We start from the raw sequence: 19,748 nt of genomic DNA, 5'->3' as shown, positions 1-19,748 counted from the left end.
AAATGCAATAAAGGAAAAATAACTACCTGACCTTTTTAAAAAACAATAATAATATGAAGATAATGCAATGCTTGTTCGCAAGCATTTTAGTTAAGAGGCCTTAACTAAAATGCAGCCTTTGGATCTGCAAAATAATACCTACAGATAAGCAGATCTCTTTTTCTTTGAGACTGGAAATAAATACATGGGAGGGGGGAAATGCAAAGGCAAAACTATGCTTCTTTAATAGGCAGTGGGCTGGAATTTTAGAAGAAAAAAACAACCCATGTTGACTATTATATGACTGTCCACTAAACATGGGTCACAGTTAGATACTGTACTTCCTTTTGAGAGATGCAGGTGGTAGCACTTTAAAACATACCACAACAAGGTGCCTAAGTAGCTTAGTCCATTTTGCAAAAGAAGAGAAGCTTTTATGCAGTTCTTGCAAATTCAACTCAGGTATCCAGGCAGAGACATTGGATTTGCATCTACAGTATTTAGTACATCAGTTTCTCTGTATTTTATGCCACCTTCAGCATCTTAGCTCTCTATGGGTTTTTGCAAACTACAGGCCTCCGTTTTCTCACAAATGTAGTTAATTGTCCTCAAATTCTTATATACCTCATCATTCTGTATTCAGCAGTGTTGCCTTTATTTCCTTTCCTTTTTTTGCAATGTTCCATAATTATTGGGGGCAGGGGGTTACAGTTAATCCCTGTCCTTTAGTAAGTTGATCATTTTACCTCCCTTTCTCCCAAAATTAGATGTTGCTTAATTTGCAAGCTCCTGTGCCCATATCTGGGTACCCCTCCCAACAACCTCTGCCATCAAATATATCGCTCCCATAAACCTCTTCAGCAAGGCAAAAGAAGCAGCAGCAGCAACAACAACCCTGCCCCCTTTCATCAGAGACTGTGGGAGGGAGAGAGAGAGAGAGAGAGAGAGAGAGAGAGAGAGAGAGAGAGAGAGAGAATCAAGGTGGGTGTGTGGAAGTTCCTGAAATGAATGAATGTGGGGGCCAAGAGGAGTTATGTGGGATGGAGAGACATTCGAATAGGGTGGGGTGGCTGTTGGGGGGAACAGCAGAAAGGAGGGGAATCTCCCTTCCTTGGCTGCTTCAACTTAATCTTCCCTCACAATGGTTGCTATGGGAGTTGCAGTGGGAGAGCAGTTGCTAAGGGAGGCACTGTGGTTGCCAGGCAGTTGCTAAGATAGGTACCAGAGACTGGTAGGGAAGTTGCTAAGGGCAATACCAAGGATGACGGATGTGCAGTTTCAGGGCTTGGTTGCAATATGAGAGGGGGCTGGACAGCAGGAAATAAGCCAAGGGTCTTATTCTGCTAGTTTTCAAGCTGTGTTCTGGATCACCCTTGGATTTCTCAATGAGAAAATCAGCCGTGACACACAAGCTTATTTGAAAAACATGTTGTCTGTCACAACCACCCTTGCACCTGCCCTATGCAACCCAAAGGGAGTGATGGGTGAGTCCTAGGCTTCTGAAACGAACCCAAAACGTGCGTAACCGAACTGAACACATATTCTTTGTCTTTATCGACATCTTTCTTGTCTTGCCCCTGCCCTGGTTGTCAAATTTTAGACCGTAAGCTTTGCAGGGTAGGGACCAGCATTCCTGTAGTTTGTAAGAGTACCATGTATATTTATAGTGCAAATAGAGCATAAATATTAATATTATAGGGCAGGTTCTCTATTCATCATGTGGGACAGTTCTGAGGACCAAGAAGTGAGTGTGCATCCTAAACACATACCCCCACACACCCCAGTCCTTTGCAATCTACAAGAGTTCCTTTGCAAACAAATGTTGAACATAGAAAAATGCTTTATATCAAAACAATTTGCCCATCTTGTGCAATATTGCTTACTCTGACTGGCAAGTTTTCCAGAGTCTCATGCAGAGGGCCTTTTCATCACCTCCTACTGAATATATTGCCACCCTGAGACCCCTTAGGAGGAAAGATGGGGTATAAATAAAATAAAAGGTAAAATGGTAAATGTCCCCTTGATGGTTAAGTCCAGTCAAAGGCAACTATGGGATGTGGCACTCATCTTGCTTCAGGTCAAGGGAGCTGGCGTTTGTCCACAGACAGCTTTCCGGGTCATGTGGCCAGCATGACTATACTACTTCTGGCGCAACGGGACACCGTGACAGAAACCAGTGTGCACCGAAACACCTTTTACCTTCCTGCTGCAGTGGTACCTATTTATCTACTTGCACCGGCATGCTTTCGAACTGATAGGTGGGCAGGAGCTGGGACAGAGCAACAGAAGCTCAACCTGTTGTGGGGATTCGAACCGCCGACCTGATCGGCAAGACCAATGGGCTCGGTGGTTTAGACCACAGCACCACCCGCGTCCCGGTTTTACCTTAACCTTAAATAAAATAATAAAATGAAGAAATAAAGATTTAAAATGATTTCTAGAGGGATGGTGATTATGAACTGGAACAAGACTGAGAAACCTCAGGCCTGGGAGCTGAATACAGCCTTCTAAGGCTCTCTGTTTGACCCTCAGGATTCTCCATGGGGCACACACCATCCCCAGCCATGCCCCCACTCTGCAGGCTACATCCATTCCTGCCTTTGCTTTGCACCCTCACAGAGTGGCTTTGCCCAGCTGGAATGTGTCCTTGAATTGTGATAATGCCTCTTACTTTACCGGATTGAGGATAGAAAGGGGTGGACATGTGTAGAAGCTAGGCTACTGTACGGAGATGAATTTCACATTTATTGGTCTTTCCACTTTTGCATCTGCCCCCACCCACCACCGCCATGTGGCCCCCAGAAGGGAACGTGGCCATTGAGCTGAAAATGGATTCCCAATGCTAAACAAGAAGTTAAGGTGTTGTTGTTTTTTTAAATCTTTTTTTATTAAAGTTTTGTATGTGTGCTGGGGGGGTATGTGTTGCTGAGTGTAGCCCGTAAAAATATGCTTCCTGGCAGATACCATTGGGCACTCCAAGAGAGGCAAAACATATTTGTGGGGCTTCTCACAGGACTGTGTTGCCCTACCACTAGGCAGAATGAGGTCTCCACCCAAGCAGCTGATTTTGGGTGCTTTGAGAAGACACAAATTGTTATTTTCTAATTATTACTGCATTTTTTTATTCCCAGGAAGAGGGCGTTTGTGGGATCTTATTGGGTTACAAATTATCCTCGTCAGCCTTGGGCGTTATGCACACTAGCATGTGTGTCTCTGTGTGTGTTTCCACTTGTTTCACCTCAAGGAGCTGAACAACCCCAGAAGCATAATGAACCGCCAACTCTTAATTGCCCACCACTCTAAAAATCTCCAGTAGCAGGCGACATAAGAAGTTCTGCCTCAGGCCCTGGAGAGCTGCTGCCCACCAGAGGAGACAGTACTTGAGCAGTTTTTTTGGCAGGCTCTGCTTTCTAGAGTTGGGTGGTCCATGAAGTTTCCTTGGGGGTCGGTTGCCATGGGAACGGCAGAGGAAGTAGCTGCCAGCAAGGGGCTAAATATGGCAGTTGCTCGTGGAGCAGTTTATCCCTGAAGAGCATAGAAACGCAGAGAGGGTCATCTAGCCCAACTCCCTGCAATGCAGGAATATTTTGCCCAATGTGGGGCTTCAATCCATGACCTTGGGATTAAGAGTCTCATGCTCTACTGGACTGATGGAGCAAGGAAAGGGAACAACCCTCTGACCCTCCAGATGGGGTTGGACTCCCAACTCCCATCCAGCGGATGGCAAGCGGTCAGGGGTTATGGGTGTAGGAGCCAACTCCTGGGGCCAAGGTCCCAAGTTCTGCCTCCTCAATAAAATATTTGAGGGTGTCAGCTCCCACCCCCCAAGTTGATGGGCATTGTCATTAAATTGGTCTCTGTGTGTGTGCGTGCTGTGTCTTATGATCTATAATGCCTCCCCCGCCCCCCAGTATCTTATTCAAGTTGGCAGTACAGTGGCACCTCGGATTAAGTACTTAATTCGTTCCGGAGATCCATACTTAAGCTGAAACTGTTCTTAACCTGAGGTACCACTTTAGCTAATGGGGCCTCCTGGTGCCTCCGCGCTGCCGGAGCCCGATTTCTGTTCTCATCCTGAAGCAAAGTTCTTAACCTGAAGCACTATTTCTGGGTTAGCGGAGTGTGTAACCTGAAGCGTATGGAACCTGAAGAGTATGTAACTTGAGGTACCACTGTATTTATTCAATATTTTATTTAAGTTGGCACCCCTAATGATGTGTGTTGGGACCCCCAACCACACCACAGGCCCTCCACCTCTGCTGCAGAGGAGTCTTAGCATGGTTCATGGATGGGGTGAGGAAGGAAATGCTGGCGTAACCAATGGAGACGCCGGGAAGGTCAAGGTGAATGCTAGGGAGGAGCAGTTGCTAGGCCCGTTGCTAGGGAAGGAGGTTGCTAGGGCACCGGGGCAGGGGTGATCTCGTAGGGGTGGTCCCGGTGGGCGAGCGCATGCTGCAGCGGGGGGGGGGGGAGAGGTGTCGATGAGCTCGGCCCCAGTGACGCTGCCCCCTCCTTTTACTGCAAACCTGCGCCTGGCTGGGGCACCTTCTGCAGTGCACGTGTGGCCCCCGTGGGACTCAGGGAGGGACCCTGGCTCCCTTCCCCTTGTGCTGTAATGCACTCGCTCCCGGGAGTGGGGCGGGCGGTGGGGGGCGGCTGTTTATACAGGGCCCCGTTGCCCATTGCCGAGATAGATGCATCAGCCGGGGGTGGAGGGGGGGGGCGTCTCTTTACGCAGCGATGCCTGGCCTGGTGCTGATACGAGGAAGGAGACAGACGTCAAAGGGAGGGAGGCATCCCGGGCCGGGTGGAAGGGTGTGCTCGGCGGGTGCGCGGGGAAAGGGAAGGGGGGGCACCCTAATATTTTCCCGGATGTCTCCGGCAGCCTACGTGCACGGGGAGGAATTAGGAAAACAGCAATAGAGGAGGCTGCACAGGGAACCGGGCTGAGGCAGAGGAGGGACCACAAGTGACTGGGGAAGCTGGAAGAGCAGGCAGCAATCTCAGAGGACTGGAGGGACTGCAAGCCGTCAGGTAGAGATGAGGAGGGGGTGAGAGAGGGATGGAGGGGATGAAAGGCGGGGAGGGAGGGAGAAGAATATTGGGGGAATAGGCTCAAGTAGGGAGGAGCGTTTAAGGGGGGCGTTGAGGATGAAGAGGGGGTAAATACATGGGTGGAGACAGATGCCCAGAAATATTGTGGGTGGGCTGCAAATGTGGAGAGATTTACTGGCCCAGAATACAGCAAAACAGAGCTAAGACCTTAATTTCTGGGGTGGCGGGAGGTGGAAATGAGAAATATAGCAGTGGAAATGACTGAGTCAATGGGGCTTGAAGCCAGCCGCCCTCAGAAAACAAAGCAAAGCGGCAGAGGAATGGCTCGGTCTGTGTAGCGGCGGCTGAGCCAAATCCTGAATGAGGTGCACCTGGTTAAGAGCAAGGGGTTAAAAGGGCACCCGACCAATAGGGCAGGGGTCAGACGGGTCAGACGTTGAAGAATGGGAAGGCTGCAAGGAGCTGCCTGTGCTGATAGGGTGCTCTAAGCCCACCTCAAGATGCCCTCTATCATGGCTGACTGGGGTCTGCATGGCCTTCTCTCGCCACTCCTCCCTGACACCTCGTCTTGGCGCCCTCGGCCAGAGCCCACCATAGCCGTGCTGGGCTCCCTGGCCTTGCTGTTTGTTTGGTACTGCTACCGCGTGGGGAGCGGGCAAGCGGCCCCCGCCTCTCACCAGCAGGGTATGCCCACGGAGGAGCGATGCCCTCGCCGTGCCCTCGGGAGCAATGCTGCCAACCAGCGCCTGTACCGCAGCCTGCGAGACTACGCCAAGCGCTACTCTTGGTCGGGCATGAACCGGCTGCACAAAGGCATCCGAGACCAGGCCCATTTCCAGCTGGGCGAGCGCCTGGCGATCCAGAAGCCCAGCGCCTTCTACCTCCCGGACTTGCCTTCTGCCCCCTACTTCCCCCGCGAGTCCCAGCGCCACGACGTGGAGATCCTCGAACTCAGCTTCCCGGCCATCTTGCGAGAGTTCGAGGGCATCGCGTGGGACTTTGCGCCTGGAGCGCCAACCCCGCGGGGGTGGACGGCCAATGCCAACCCTGGCTGCCATAGCTATTACCTCTACCGGCAAGGGGAGTGTGTGGCGCAGAACTGTCGCAGCTGCCCGTGGACGTACCGGGCACTCAGTGCGCTACGCACCTTCGTCAATGCCAACCGCTTTGGAAACGCTTGCTTCAGCGTCTTGCAGCCTGGAACTGTGTTGCCTGGGACCTATGGGCCAACCAACACCCGGGTGCGATGCCATTTAGGTGAGCAAATGCTGGAAGAACAGCCAGGCGGGCAAGATATGGGGGCTTCAGTGTGTGGGGAAGCTTGCAAGGCCAGAGTCTTCCACCATGCATGCGTTGTCCACTAGCTGGAAATTCCTGAGTCCCTAAACAGGAGGCAGAGGACTTCTGTTGTTTATAAGCATCAGAAATAAGTACCCCTTAGGGGTCATTTTTAGGGCTGCAATATATAGTTAATCGGTGCCTAGATCAATCAGCCAACTAGAAAATCTGTTAAATTGTATGGAATAATGCAAATACTTTCCAAAAAACATGCAGGTGGAAAGTGGCATCATAGAAGAGGCATTTCTTCCTGTGCGTGGGAATGCTTCTTCCAGTAAGATTTTGGCTCTGCCGTGAGACACTTCTAGAAATCAAAAGAAGGCTTTCTTTCTCTTTAGAACTATTGTTTTTATATGCTGAAATGTATGATGATTTACACATCAATTAATCTGCTAAAGCTCATACAGTTAATTAACAATATTTCTTTAAACAGAGCAACAGCCCTAATCACTTCATGGCAAAGGAATCTCATAAGACCTTTTTAGTTAAGAGTTGGCCTTCAGTCTGGGAAACTCTGGTGGCTTTTGATGAGTCACTGGCTGCTTCCTCACTTTAATTTCCTCGTATGAAAACAGAAATAATCATTTATCTTGCAGGGTCGTTGTTAGGTTCAAACATTAACCATTGTAAAGCATATAGTAGTAGTAGTAGATTAGTAGTAGATTAGCTGGATATGTGGAAGTGGAATAACAGTAGACTTGAAGTTGCCTTCAACAAGAAAAGGTAATGGTATCACACAGCTGTTCAGACCTTGAGTGTCATTCATTCATTTATTTATTTTTAAAAAAGCAAGTTTCTAGCTCTCAGGTATATTTGAAAATATGCAATATTCTCAAAGAGCTCTAGTAGGCATAAGGCAAATTTGTATGCCCTGCATTGCCCCTGGTTCCTTCCTTCCTTCCATCCATAACCTTTTATTGGGTTTAACAAGCAAGGCTCATAGGAATAATAAATGAGACAAATAAATAGACCAAGTCCTGTTCCACCCTTTCTGATCTCCGATAACGGCCTGGTTTGCCTGTCATAGTAAGCCTGACTGTGGCACAAAAACATTGGCTTCCGAACACGTCACAGAAGGAACAGGAACTTGCACCTGCTGTGCTCTTCCCTGAACTTTTTTGGGAAGACAAGAGCTCAGCCAAGGTTTGTGTTGTTCAAACCCGGGGTCATACTCCAGGTCTCTGCTCTTTAGCCACTACCTCTAACCGTAGGGCCTACCTTGGCTACAAATTGTGGTTAAAGATGAGACACCCTGGCCATGGATTTGGACGGCACGCTAAGCTTACTTGCCATGCTGCGATAACTGAAAAAGCCAGTGGGGGAAAGGGAGCAAAATGGCTGCCATTTCCTCCTCCTCCTCTGTTTGCCCTAAGCTATGGTTTGGCCTTCTGTGACGTGTGAATGCAGCCTGTGCATTCCTCCTCCCCAGAAACCTTCTGTTATGCCTCACCCACATATTTCCGTCTTGCTCTGTCATTTGCAAGTAAAATCAGGCAGACAACGCCCCCAATTCCCCGCGAAGACTCAGATCAAGACTGTCAAAATAATTATGTAAGTGCTTTGCTTCTTGTGCCCATCCCCCCCCCTCTCTCTCTCACCCACCCACCATGAAGTCTTTTCTAGAAGGAGCTCTGCATACGAGCATTTTATCCACACCTTTCAGGATTGGGATGGGGCGAGAGAGAAGCAGCATTTCCTCCTGGGAAGGAAGAAAGCAGCGAGGTGGGCCTGCAAAGGCAACAGCAGGGCCTTCTTCGGATAAGAGTGTCGTCCCCTTCCCAACCCAAAGAAAGCCAGTAACCAGCAACTGCCCTGTTGGAAGGAACATCTGATGCCATCTCCTGCTCCAGTAGAGCTGGTTGCTTTTTAAACATATCTTAATTTTTTTCAGTGCTTTGAGATGCTAGTCAAAAAGTGAGCTCTAAATCTGCTGAATAAATACACAAACTTAGGAAGCTTCCTTGTTACAGCCACCTCTTTCTTCCATTTCTAGGGCTAAAAGTACCTCCTGGTTGTGAGTTGGTTGTGGGGGGTGAGCCTCAGTGCTGGTCCGAAGGATACTGCCTCCTAGTAGACGACTCCTTCCTGCATACCACGGCTCACAACGGTAAGAGAATGTCTTTACAGGCTAAGGCTACACATCTGATGCCCTCCAGATGTTTTGAACTACAACTCCTACCAGCTCCAGCCAGCATGGCCAATAATCAGGGATGCTGGGAGTTGTAGTCCAAAGTATATGGGGGCATTAAACTGAGTTTGCCCCCCCACACCCTTTTTTAGAAATCGTAGCAGGGGTTGGGCCTGGGGAAATTATACACTCAGCCTCAGTTTCCCAGTCTGTGAAATGGGAGGGGAAACATTCATGTCACTGCAGATTTGGCAATCTGTTTCTCAGGGAGTGGCCTGCCTTACTGCCTGCTCCGCTCACCCATATGACTTCTCTTAAAGAGGTAAAGGTAAAGGGACCCCTGACCATTAGGTCCAGTCGTGACCGACTCTGGGGTTGCGGCGCTCATCTCGCTTTATTGGCCGAGGGAGCCGGCGTGCAGCTTCCGGGTCATGTGGCCAGCATGACTAAGCTGCTTCTGGCGAACCAGAGCAGTGTATGGTACCTACTTATCTACTTGCACTTTGATGTGTTTTCAAACTGCTAGGTTGGCAGGAGCAGGAACCGAGCAACTGGAGCTCAGCCCGTTGCGGGGATTAGAACCGCTGACCTTTTGATCGGCAAGTCCTAGGCTCTGTGGTTTAACCCACAGCGCCACCCGCGTCCCTTAAAGAGATATAACCTCTTTAAAAATAGTAGGGAGCTGACATAATGCCATCCTGCTTGACACATTGATGGCTGATCACCTATGGTCAATCTTTACTCACCATGGGCAACCAACGGTGTGTGAATTTATGCAGCTGAGCTGCCTTGTCAGGATTCTGTGACACCCTCACAAGATTAAGGATCTTTCACAATTTGAGGGTTACAGATAACTCTAACCCTATTTGTTGCAGGTTCTCCCACTGATGGCCCACGGGTGATATTTATTGTTGATCTCTGGCATCCCAATGTGGCAGGACCTGAGCGACAGGCGCTAGACTATATCTTTGCCCCTGGTCGGTAGGTGCCTGCTCAGGATCAGGTATTGTAGCCAAGAGGGGGGGGGACCCATAATGCCACCAATAGTGTTTGCTGCTCTTCACAATCATCAAAGCCTCCCACAATTTGCCTTGGAACGGAAACTCTTATTTTACCATTGTGCAGACTGTACTGGGGGGGATGGCCCCCCCTTCCAACTTTGGAGTTCTGCATTTGAACTAAAATCTACGCAGGGATGTATCACAGATGGGGCGGCGGGGCTCATTTTCTCTCTCTCAGTGTGATGCTGTGACCTAAAATACTTGTTCTAGAGACCTTTGTGACATGGTATACATTGGTTCCTCTTCTTGCCATTCTGTTGGTGGTAGACGCTGATCTGGACAGGTCCTTGTGGCTTGTTCTCATCTCCTGTGAGTCGGGTTATTCAAGTGCAAGTGCTGCTGTCTACAGTACAGGACCAGAAGGCCTCCGAGTTCTACTGAAGTTCAACAATCCTGATTTTAGTAGCATGGACTTCTCCAGTTTTTTTGGAAATGGGTGGGTTGGGGAAGAGAAGCAAGCCAAGGTGAGCACTATTTCCACCTGTCTGTGGTCATTTGTTAATTCCCACCCCGCATCTGTTACCGCGACGTTTGTGTGGCAGGATTTAATCCAAAAAAGCCTTGCTAATTAACCTGCACCCCCAATAAAATAATTAGAACCCTCTGCCTCTTGTCTCAATTTTTCTCTACTGTGAGGGGAAAAAATTCAGAATCCTCTTTACTATTGGCTCAATGTGAGTTGTGAGGCGTGGCAGAGCCACAGGCCATGAAGGAAGCAAACCGTGGCCTGAAGTATTGCTGTCACCCCAACATTTAATAAATGCCTCAGACTGGGACGTCACTGCTCAGAAACTTTGACAAAATCCAGTCAGGGGAAAATCTACTAATTGGATCAAGGACGTCAATAGCCTGAGGGAGCAATATGTCACTGCGGATCTGCATGCGAGTTATTAAAATAATGGGTATGACTGTATGCATGGGAGGGGCGGGGAGAGAATTATTGGCGCAGGCCTCCACCATGACCAGAATACTGACACACAGAAGAAGACAAGTCCTTCTGCCTGCCTTTTACATCCATATGTTTTGCCTGCATCCCTATCTTGCCAGCTGCGACTTGGAATCAGTCTTGACAGCCATCCACCCGGTTTCTGTGGCTGTAACCCAAAACACACTTGAGGGCTGCAATCCTAACCATATCTACTCAAAAGTAAGTCCCTTTGAACTCCATGGGGCTTGCTCCCACGTAAGTGGGGTTAGGAATGCAGCCTTTACCCCACTGAGGGTAGGATTCAAACCAATGGCTTCAAGTTACAAGAAAGGAGATTCCGACTAAACATCAAGAACTTTCTGACAGAAAGAGCTGTTCCACAGTGGAACAGACTCCCTCGGGAGGTTCACTGGGGTTTTTAAAGCAGAGGTTGGATGGCCATCTGTCATGGATGCTTTAGTTGAGATTCCTGCATTATCGGGGGGTTAGACTAGATGACCCTCGGGGTCCCTTCCAACCCCACAATTCTATGATTCTACGGACACGGATAGACTTCCAGGTAAACATGCATTGTAAGTGACTTGGGGCAGGCTTATTAGATTTCAATACCAGCTTCTAAAAAAAATGTTTTTTTAATAATAAAAAGTGGCAAAAATCTGCTACAGGATTAGAAAGAAAAATCGCATCGCATTCCTTTTTTTAAAAAAAGACTTTGACTTGATCTGTCAGAGTCTGACATACCCAGTTTTCTTCCCTGTTCCTCCTGAACAAGCTTTTTCTGCACCTGCCAGAAAACATCTAACAAAGATATTTGCTTCCCAGCACATACAGCTCCAGGAGCAAGAGTTTCATTCCATCCTCAACCTGCCACAGGAGGTGGGAAGAGAGAATAGCTTGCCACACACACACACACACCTGCTCATGCTGCTTTCCTGGGTAGCAGTCCGCAAATTTTGGCTGGCCTTGATAGTCAGAATGTGTATGTACCAGGAGCTTCTCCAAGCAGTACTATCTGGTGTTGGTGTCCCTGACCTCGCATCCCTAAAGGCAGCATGAGTTCAGGAACAATCCCCTGCTCTCCCTCTCCAGGTCCAAGCGTGGGGCAGAGAGGTGAGGGGGTGGAGGTTTATCACTGCAGGCGCCCTGTGCTTCGAAGGCCCCCCAAGGCCTTCCAAAGCAGAGCACCACTGTGGGGAAGACACTCTGTACCCTCACCAAACTCTTAAGGTCCTAAGAACAAAAACAAGAGAATTTAACAAGTAAAAACAAACTCACTAGCTTTTATTTACACTCAAATAACCCAAAGCAAGTGCTTCCTGCCAGTCAGTGCAAGATGCAAACCAAAGTACATTGTCTGACCCAATGGGTCCGTCCAGTAATTTCCTTCCCCTCGCATTGAACCCACAAGTCCACAGTTCCACTTGGCTTGAAAGGATTTTAAAAGGTCCTGTTGCCTCCACTGCACTCAGTATTTGCGCTGGCGCAGGAAGAGACCTGGTGGCCGTTTTGGAGTGGGTACATCATCTGAGTCAAGGTCAAAGAGGTCTCGGCCCGTCTTCATTATCTGTTCCTCTAAGACTTTGTGGCGCTTCATATCTGACAGCACCTTGTCCATGCGAGCCTCCCTCTTCTGGCTCTTAGCTGAGGTCCCTGAAAATAAAATAAACACCAGTTACGATCTGTGGACTCAGTGGGAAGTGTAAGTTGGGTCCAGGTTTTTTAAAAAAATGAGAGGTAGGCTTCAAATGCAAAGTGCCAGGAAACCATTGTTCTTTCCTAAAGGTAAAGGAACCCGACTGTTAAGTCCAGTCGCAAACAACTCTGGGGTTGCAGCGCTCATCTTGCTTTACAGGCTGAGGGAGCAAGCGTTTGTCCACTTCTGCAGACAGTTTTTTCCAGGTCATGTGGCCAGCATGACTAGGCTGCTTTTGGCGAACCAGAGCAGTGCACGGAAATGCCGTTTATCTTCCCACCGGAACAGTACCTATTTATCTACTTGCACTGCATGCTTTTGAACTTCTAGGTTGGGAGGAGCTGGGACCAAACAATGGGAGCTCACCCTGTTACGGAGCCTTGAACCGCCAACCTTCTGATCGGCAAGCCCTAGGCTCAGTGGTTTAGACCACAGTGCCACCCTTGTTCTTCCCTAACTAGATCCAAATCTACACTCTGTTTTCCCAGCAGTAAGAGGGTCCGCATGTCCCTACATTTTGCATAGGTTTAAAGTTTCCCCGTCTCTTCTTTGAGGAACTTTAAAGTATTTTGTAAACAGCTTTGAGGTTTTTTCTCTCTAATTAAGTGGTGTATAAAATTTACCCAATAAATATATAAGCATGCTATGTAGGTCTTCCTGTCCATGCCCTTCTCCCTTTCCTAGGTGTGGAGAACCTTTGGCCCTCCAGATGATGCTGAACTACAGCTCCCATCATCCCTGGCCACTGGCCATGCTTGATGGGGCTGATGGGAGTTGTACTCCAGCAAAATCTGGAGGGCCACTGGTTCTCCCTACACCAGGTCTAGACAACAGAAAACTGTCAGCCAATTTGCCTTAACTTTTGTAGGGGAGTCTCACATGTTAAAGCTCTTGGGCAGACGTAAGGGACTTCAGGCAGGATTCTCAGAGCAATACTCTGGAGTCCTGGCATTTAAATAGGGATGGAGAATCTGTAGCCTGTGAGCTGGATCCAGACCATTGTGGCATTTCTTCCAGCATGCCTGAAGAGAGCTTTATACTTGTGGATCAGATTGCCTGACAGCTGGGCCTTGTGAGCACCTTCAAAGCCTTCCCCAAGCTGACTTCCTGTTTGGAGAGGGACTCTTTTGCAAACGCATTCAGGCCAGCTGATGGCCTGTTCCTTTGAAGATGAATACCTTGCTCATGTCAGCAGGCCAGATCCAAACTACAGGAAGGAGAGGCAACCCTACCTTTTGGAGGTGGAGGTGGATTGGTGGGTGGGCCAATGGTCCCCGATTGAAGTGGGAGGAAGGTTCCCTACCTCTCGGTTTGAGAGAGGAGTGTCAGAATTGTGACAGAAGTAAGCCAGAACAGGGTGCACGAGAGCATGATCTAAATTCTGAGGTTGCAAATGGGGCTCCTCAAAAGAGAACAAGAACAGTCAAGCATGACTCCAGGATTCTCTGGAAAGTGTGTGTGTTTAGGGAGAAATCCAGTCGTCCCAATACAGCCAGGGTGGGTGGGTGGCTTTCAACATACCAGGAGTTCTTCGACGATTGATCAAGGAGCTCTTAGGAGAGGCAGGCTCATCATCGAAGTCAAACTCCGTTGGCACGTGGGGCCTGCAGCGAAGAGAGAAAAATGGGAATCCGCCCAGCACCAGAGCCTGTAGCCCCTCCCTCCTTTTCTGTCACCAGCGCCATCTCAGATTTTGGATGCTTCCCCAAACTCCCTTTTCAAGTCAAATATTACCCCTCTCCCCGCAAAAAGAAATACATGTGCTCTCACTTCTCTTCCTCCTCTTCTTCCTGGTTCTCCAGCTGCCCATCAGATTTATCCTCATCTTCGCTGTCAGGCTCTGGGGTAGGGTTGCGCCGGGGTAGGATCTCTGCCTGGATCTCTAGGGTCCCCTGGGCAGCAATGAGCTCATAGAGGTGCCGGATCTCCTCAGGGGCAGGCATCCAGCTGTCTGGGGACTCCAGTTCCTCATCGCTGCAGGGGACGCACCAATCCTCCTCGGCCGATTCGTCTCCCTTCGCCGACTGCTCCCCATCTCTCTCCCCAGCTGCGTCATCTTGTTCCTCGGTGGTCGGAGGTAGCTCTGAGGCAGGCTCATCTTCCACTGCCAAGGACTGCATCCCTGAGGTGACTTCACCTTCCTCCACAGTGCTGGCCTCCTCCATGGCTGCTGGAGAGACAGAGGCCACAGAACTGAGTGAGGCAAGGCAAACAAGACCCTAACATAACCGGGCAAGGACCTGCCTGGTACAAGACGGCGGCCATCTTGGGAAACCCCTACAGCAAAGTGTGAGGTAGCATGGTGCATCAGTTCAAGAAGCAGGAGTGTGGGTGGCTGGTTGTCCCACACCTGCAAGATTATCTTTCTCTTTTGGCATCAGAGACTCCTCTCCAAACTTTCACATCCTCCAATGAAAGTTTTCTTGGGAGCGCAGAGATGGGGCTCAAAAAGATGAATTGCCAGTGTTTCCAAACTAACACCTTAGATACACCTCTCATAGTTGCCTGTAGTTGAGGGAGTAGGGTTAGCTGTCATGAAAAGTGTAGAGAAAAATTGTATGTCCTGGAAAGAATTCTTAGGCCTCCTCTTTCTTGCTGCCTCTGCCAGCAAATTCAGAGACATCTTAGCTCTGTCTCTTAACACCTTTCAGATCAATAATCCCTTGATCTGCCCCAGCCTTCCCATAAATAATGAAGTGGAATTCGCCCCTGTTCAGAGGAAGTGCCCAGATAAAGATCTCTTTGAAGTTGCCAATTGTTATTCATTCTGCCATTCTGCTGCAAGAAAAACCAGGATGCCTGTGGCTCGTGCCAGGGTAAGAACAAGGAGACAGAGGCACAAAAGGCGAAGGTGTCTCAGGATGCACCAACCAGACCTTGTATCAGACTCCAGTCCACTGAGAGATGCATCAAGGTTCTGCTGGCCCATCCTTGCAACCTTCATTTTGGAGAAGACCCTCCCACAGCTCCCAGTGTATTCCTGGTCAGGGGGGGAGACATGATGCCATGAGGAAAAAACCCCTTCCCTCCAAGGCCATAACTCAGAGATGCTCCATCCAGAAAACCTGTAGAATCAGGGGACCCCAAGAGCCCTGGACAGGATCTACCCCACACCCCAGATCTGGACGCAGACACCCTGACTTTGTGGTCTTATAACTTCATTAAGTGCAGCATAAGCCAGTCCAGAGCGCTACTCAATCCTGAGGATCCAAAAACATAACTCCTCCTGAGGGAGCTATGTTGCAGTAATGGTAATGGGAGAATTGATTACAAAAAGTGCCAGGGGTGGGGTTTTGAAGTCCTGAAGTTTCTGCTTTAGACTCCAGAGACAAGCTCCTTACAATCAACTCTGAATGCTATGAAACTGCAAATACATGCATACACTAGATAGAATGATGACACTAGCAAGATGAGTCAGACAGCGTCACGCCATAATCAGTGTTCTCAACAGGTAAATCCATTTAGGAAGGCCATTCCCCCAGGTTAACTTCCAGGTGAGACATCCTTGATTTGACTACCTGCCCAATCTCCCAATCCCTAGAAGCTCTCTCATTTTACCCAATTGCCTTTCTGACCCTCATGCTGGTTCCTTCTCACTGGTCCCATTTTCAGTTCCACTTGACTCACTTTAGATCAGGGGTAGGCAACCTAAGGCCCATGGGCCAGAAGCGGCCCATGGGGGTTGTTTAACCGGCCCACAAGCCACCCGCTTGGTGAGTCCCTGCGTGCTGCACTAAAGCGGTGCAGCATGGCACAGGGACTCGCTTCCGCGGCACCAGAAATCGCATCTGCGCAGACACAGACGCCGGAAATCCGTCCGCGCAGATGCAGAAAATCGCAGGCGCCATCCGGCCCATGGAGGGATCTCCATTGGAGTGAACCAGCCCGGGCAAGGTAAACCTTGCCAACCCCTGCTTTAGATTAACAGTCCCCTGCGGTAGTGTGACCCTATTTTGGGGATCAGCTGGGTGGCAGTTTTATAAAGGGCCCCCAAATTTAACATATCCTTTTCTCCCAGCAACCTGATAAGCAGCTCACTTGCTCTTCAGCGTCAGTCTTCAGGCTTTTGATAACCCTGACTGGCATCATTAGACAGCTTCCTTGCTGCTCAGTACATTGGCTGTCAAGCCGCAGACCTCGCTAGACAGGTCCACTGCCAAGCCCAGAAGACTGAGAATAGGCCAGCAGCCAAAGAACAGTTCTCTTGCCAGGAAACTCAGTTTTCCCTCTTCCTCGCTCTCACTGCACTTAGGCAATCAATATGATCCAGGAAGTTCTACCACTGCAGTAAAGCTATATTCCGCAAACATTTAGACCTTGGGCTCATTCCTCACAGCTACTCATAAGGACCTCCATTGTGAGTTTTTGTTTCTAGATGGCCCCGCAGACCCAAACAACAAAAAATACCTTTTATTAGGAGCCCAAGCAGGGGCAAAGATCAGCAGGAAGACGCTGCTGAAAGTCCCTTCCACTGGAGATCAAAATCGATATGCAGAGAAGTAATGTCTTCACAACTGCGGCTTCCTAAAGAGGATGGTCTCAGCCCAACCCTGCAGTGATTTAGAAGGCAAAATGTTACTTTTCACAAAAGCCCCTTAAGAAACTCGGACATATAAGCTCAGCGCCAAATGGTGCCTTAAACATGGGTTACGGTTGCCACAGCGGAATGTCTAGACGCCATCCCCCCAATGAAATTTGTTATTATTATTCTTCATTTCATTTCTATATCAATTTATATTTTAAAGAAAAAATCTCAAAGCTGTTTACAACACATTGAAATATCAAATAAAGCAATACAGAATGAAACAAATTCAAGGAAAATATTTCAGATCCTCCTCTAAGTGACATCTAAGTCGGACTAGGACCTGGGAGACCAGGGTTCAAAACCCCACTCAGTCATAAAGGTCACCGGGTGACCTAGGGCCAGTCACAGCCTCTTAACCTACCTCACAGGGTTGTTGTAGGGATTGACTGAGGAGGTGAGTGAACCATGTACTCCTTGGAGAAAAAGGCAAGATATAAATGCAATAAAGAAGCTGTTCTGCTTACCTGCTTAAGAAAGGTGGAGGGGCCAGCCAGATGGAGATGTCAGACGCCAGCTTGGCATCCAGAGATCTCCATGTGGTCACAATTGGACCTGCACCAGTTGCAAGATACGCCTGGCTAATTTCTAATACTGACCTTAAGGTCTATAGATGATGACAACTGCATAGATCAACTAAGCTTGTCTGCATTCTTCTTTTTTAACCAGGTATTGCTGGGTTTTAAATGTAATATTTTAAGTCCTAATGTAGTAGCTGAGAGACAGACATAATCCGATATAGGATCGGATATCCTATCCTATGCAGAAGTTCAGTGGGGCTTACCTCTAGGTATGTGTGTACAGAACTACAGCCTAAGCTACAAATCAGGCAACCCCCAGGTTGAATCTTGCCTCTGCCATGAAATCATTAGGTGGCTGTCTACTCTCACAGCCACATAAGAAGCTGCCTTATACTGAATCAGACCATTGGTCCATCTAGCTCAGTAATGTCTACACTGACGGGCAGTGGCTTTCAAGGATTTCAGACTGGGGAGATGCTGAGGATTGAACCCAGGAGCATATGCATGTAAAGCAGCTGCTCTGTCCCTGAGCCACAGGCTCTTCCTCTCTTTCTCAGCTCAGTCCTTCCCTCCTGCAAAGTGGGTGAAGATGATACTGAGTTACCTTACTGGGCTATGTAAGGATTGCTACTAGAATAACTAGATGACTGTATGTGAAGTACTGTACAGTGGTACCTCGCGTTACATACGCTTCAGGTTACAGACTCCGCTAACCCAGAAATAGTGCTTCAGGTTAAGAACTTTGCTTCAGGATAAGAACAAAAATCTTGCTCCGGTGGCGCAGCAGCAGCAGCAGGAGGCCCCGTTAGCTAAAGTGTTCCTTCAGGTTAAGAAGTTTCAGGTTAAGAACGGACCTCCAGAACGAATTAAGTACTTAACCCGAGGTACCACTGTACTTAAAAGCATAATGCAGGTATTTAAAGCAATATCCTTTAATGCAGGGATGGGGAAATTGCGACCTTCCAGATGTTGCTGGATTATGGCTCCCATCATCCCTCACCAATGGCTCAGCTGGCTGAGGCTGATGGGAAGCCAACATCATCTACTCTACAGGGCAACAGGTTTCCCATCTCTGATTTAATGTAAGTAAAGCACTCTCAGCCATCACACCAAAGCATAAACCAAATACAAGGACAATATTGTTGAAAATGCAGGAAGCAAATTAAGTTACACACACATCAGCTTGGACATTCCAAGGAAAGCAGATAGAAGTTTCATGGGCAATGATCCCTGCTTTAGCTTTCTTTTGGAGAAGAGTTTGCTAGAGACCAGTGCCGTTTTTTAAATATATGGTTTATTCCCAAATATTCAGGTAGAGGATAGAAGATGGAGGCAAACAATATAACCACTGCTGCCAGTCAAGGACCTTAAATCAGTTGTCCAGTGAGCGGAAGCTTCTACACCAGCTCTCCCACTGTTTTCAGAAAGCTGTCATTTCATCACAGTTTCAAGCAGGAACCCCACCCCAACCCAGAACTAGAAGCTGCCAAGCCTGCCACTTTCCACAGCCTCTTAAATTTTCTTACAGAAAGTTAATGGTTGGGAGAAAAGCACTCCTAAGAGCTTCTACTGGTATTCTGGACCCCCAACATACCTGATAGCAGCTATAATATTAAACTAACATTCCTTTCTTCCGTTGCTTTTATTTTTTTACTCCAGTCAAGAGTAATCAAGGCTTGGCATCAGGCCTGTGCTAATTTATTTATTTATTTTAAAGAGAAGTGTCTTGACCATCCACTCTGGAGAAGAGCTGTGCAGCTAACTCCAAAGCTACATCCTTCTTTTAGTTAAGTATGACCATGAGCCAAAGTTATGCATTTCTTACGGCCCATTGAGTTCAATGGCGGAGTTAAGCCCGTAAGTAAGTCACCCCACTGACATCTTGCTCCCTTGTATTAATAAGTAAAAGAGGACATTGCACGAGGTTCTATACTTTTGCCACTGAAATAAATTAATCCACGGCACTCCTAAAATGCTTAACTTCGGCTGGATCATGCTCAACGTCAACTAAAAGAAAATCTATTGTCTTAGGATCCTGCCCCCCTCCCCTTTTAATTTTTTTTTTAAAGTCACTCTGCACATGCTCAAAGACACTTCATCGGATCATTTCTTCCACGGCTCGGCACTAAACACGAACCACGATGGCCGATTAAGTCTTGCGGGGGCAGGTGGCCTGCGAGGGAAGGGAGGGAGGAGACTCGTTCACCCACCCGCCGCGGGTCTTATCCGGACCTCGAAGCTCGCGCGCTTTCCTGCCATGTCGTTTCCCTTCGCCCCGGACCAACCAAGGATCAAAAGCTGAGCGGCGCACAACCGATCACCCAAAACCAGCCCGCAAAAGCCGAGTGTAAGAACGATCGATCACGGCTGCTGCTGCTGCTGCTGCTGCTGCTGCTTCCTGGAGAGGGGGGTGTACTCAAAAGTACCGGTCACTTTCTCAACTGCGCACGCGCCGCTTAAAAG

General features: G+C 48.5%; 2 protein-coding genes across 4 annotated transcripts; one reads left to right on the top strand and one right to left on the bottom strand.

The window, feature by feature from the left end:
• Positions 1-4,444: 4,444 nt before the first annotated feature.
• ASPHD1 (aspartate beta-hydroxylase domain containing 1) lies at positions 4,445-10,165 on the top strand. Its single transcript, XM_079951389.1, has 3 exons — positions 4,445-6,291; positions 8,366-8,479; positions 9,376-10,165. Exons 1-3 carry the CDS (start codon positions 5,535-5,537, stop codon positions 9,483-9,485), a joined length of 981 nt encoding a protein of 326 aa, XP_079807515.1. The 5' UTR covers positions 4,445-5,534; the 3' UTR covers positions 9,486-10,165.
• Positions 10,166-11,749: 1,584 nt separating this feature from the next.
• On the bottom strand, positions 11,750-19,629 carry PAGR1 (PAXIP1 associated glutamate rich protein 1). 3 transcript variants are annotated; one of them, XM_079951398.1, is made up of 5 exons: positions 19,496-19,629; positions 16,590-16,732; positions 13,953-14,352; positions 13,704-13,786; positions 11,750-12,139 (listed from the first exon to the last, which is right to left on the bottom strand). In XM_079951398.1, exons 3-5 carry the CDS (start codon positions 14,345-14,347, stop codon positions 11,955-11,957), a joined length of 663 nt encoding a protein of 220 aa, XP_079807524.1. In that variant the 5' UTR covers positions 14,348-14,352; positions 16,590-16,732; positions 19,496-19,629; the 3' UTR covers positions 11,750-11,954. The 3 variants fall into 3 exon arrangements, with proteins under 3 accessions (XP_079807524.1, XP_079807526.1, XP_079807525.1); XM_079951400.1 differs by having other exon boundaries at positions 13,953-14,349; XM_079951399.1 differs by lacking the exon at positions 19,496-19,629 and adding an exon at positions 17,364-17,475.
• Between the last annotated feature and the right edge of the window lie 119 nt (positions 19,630-19,748).

This window comes from Podarcis cretensis, assembly GCF_951804945.1.
Source record: "Podarcis cretensis genome assembly, chromosome: 13".
Classification (NCBI taxonomy): Eukaryota; Metazoa; Chordata; class Lepidosauria; order Squamata; family Lacertidae; genus Podarcis; species Podarcis cretensis.
This window is presented reverse-complemented; position numbering and strand designations above follow the sequence as displayed.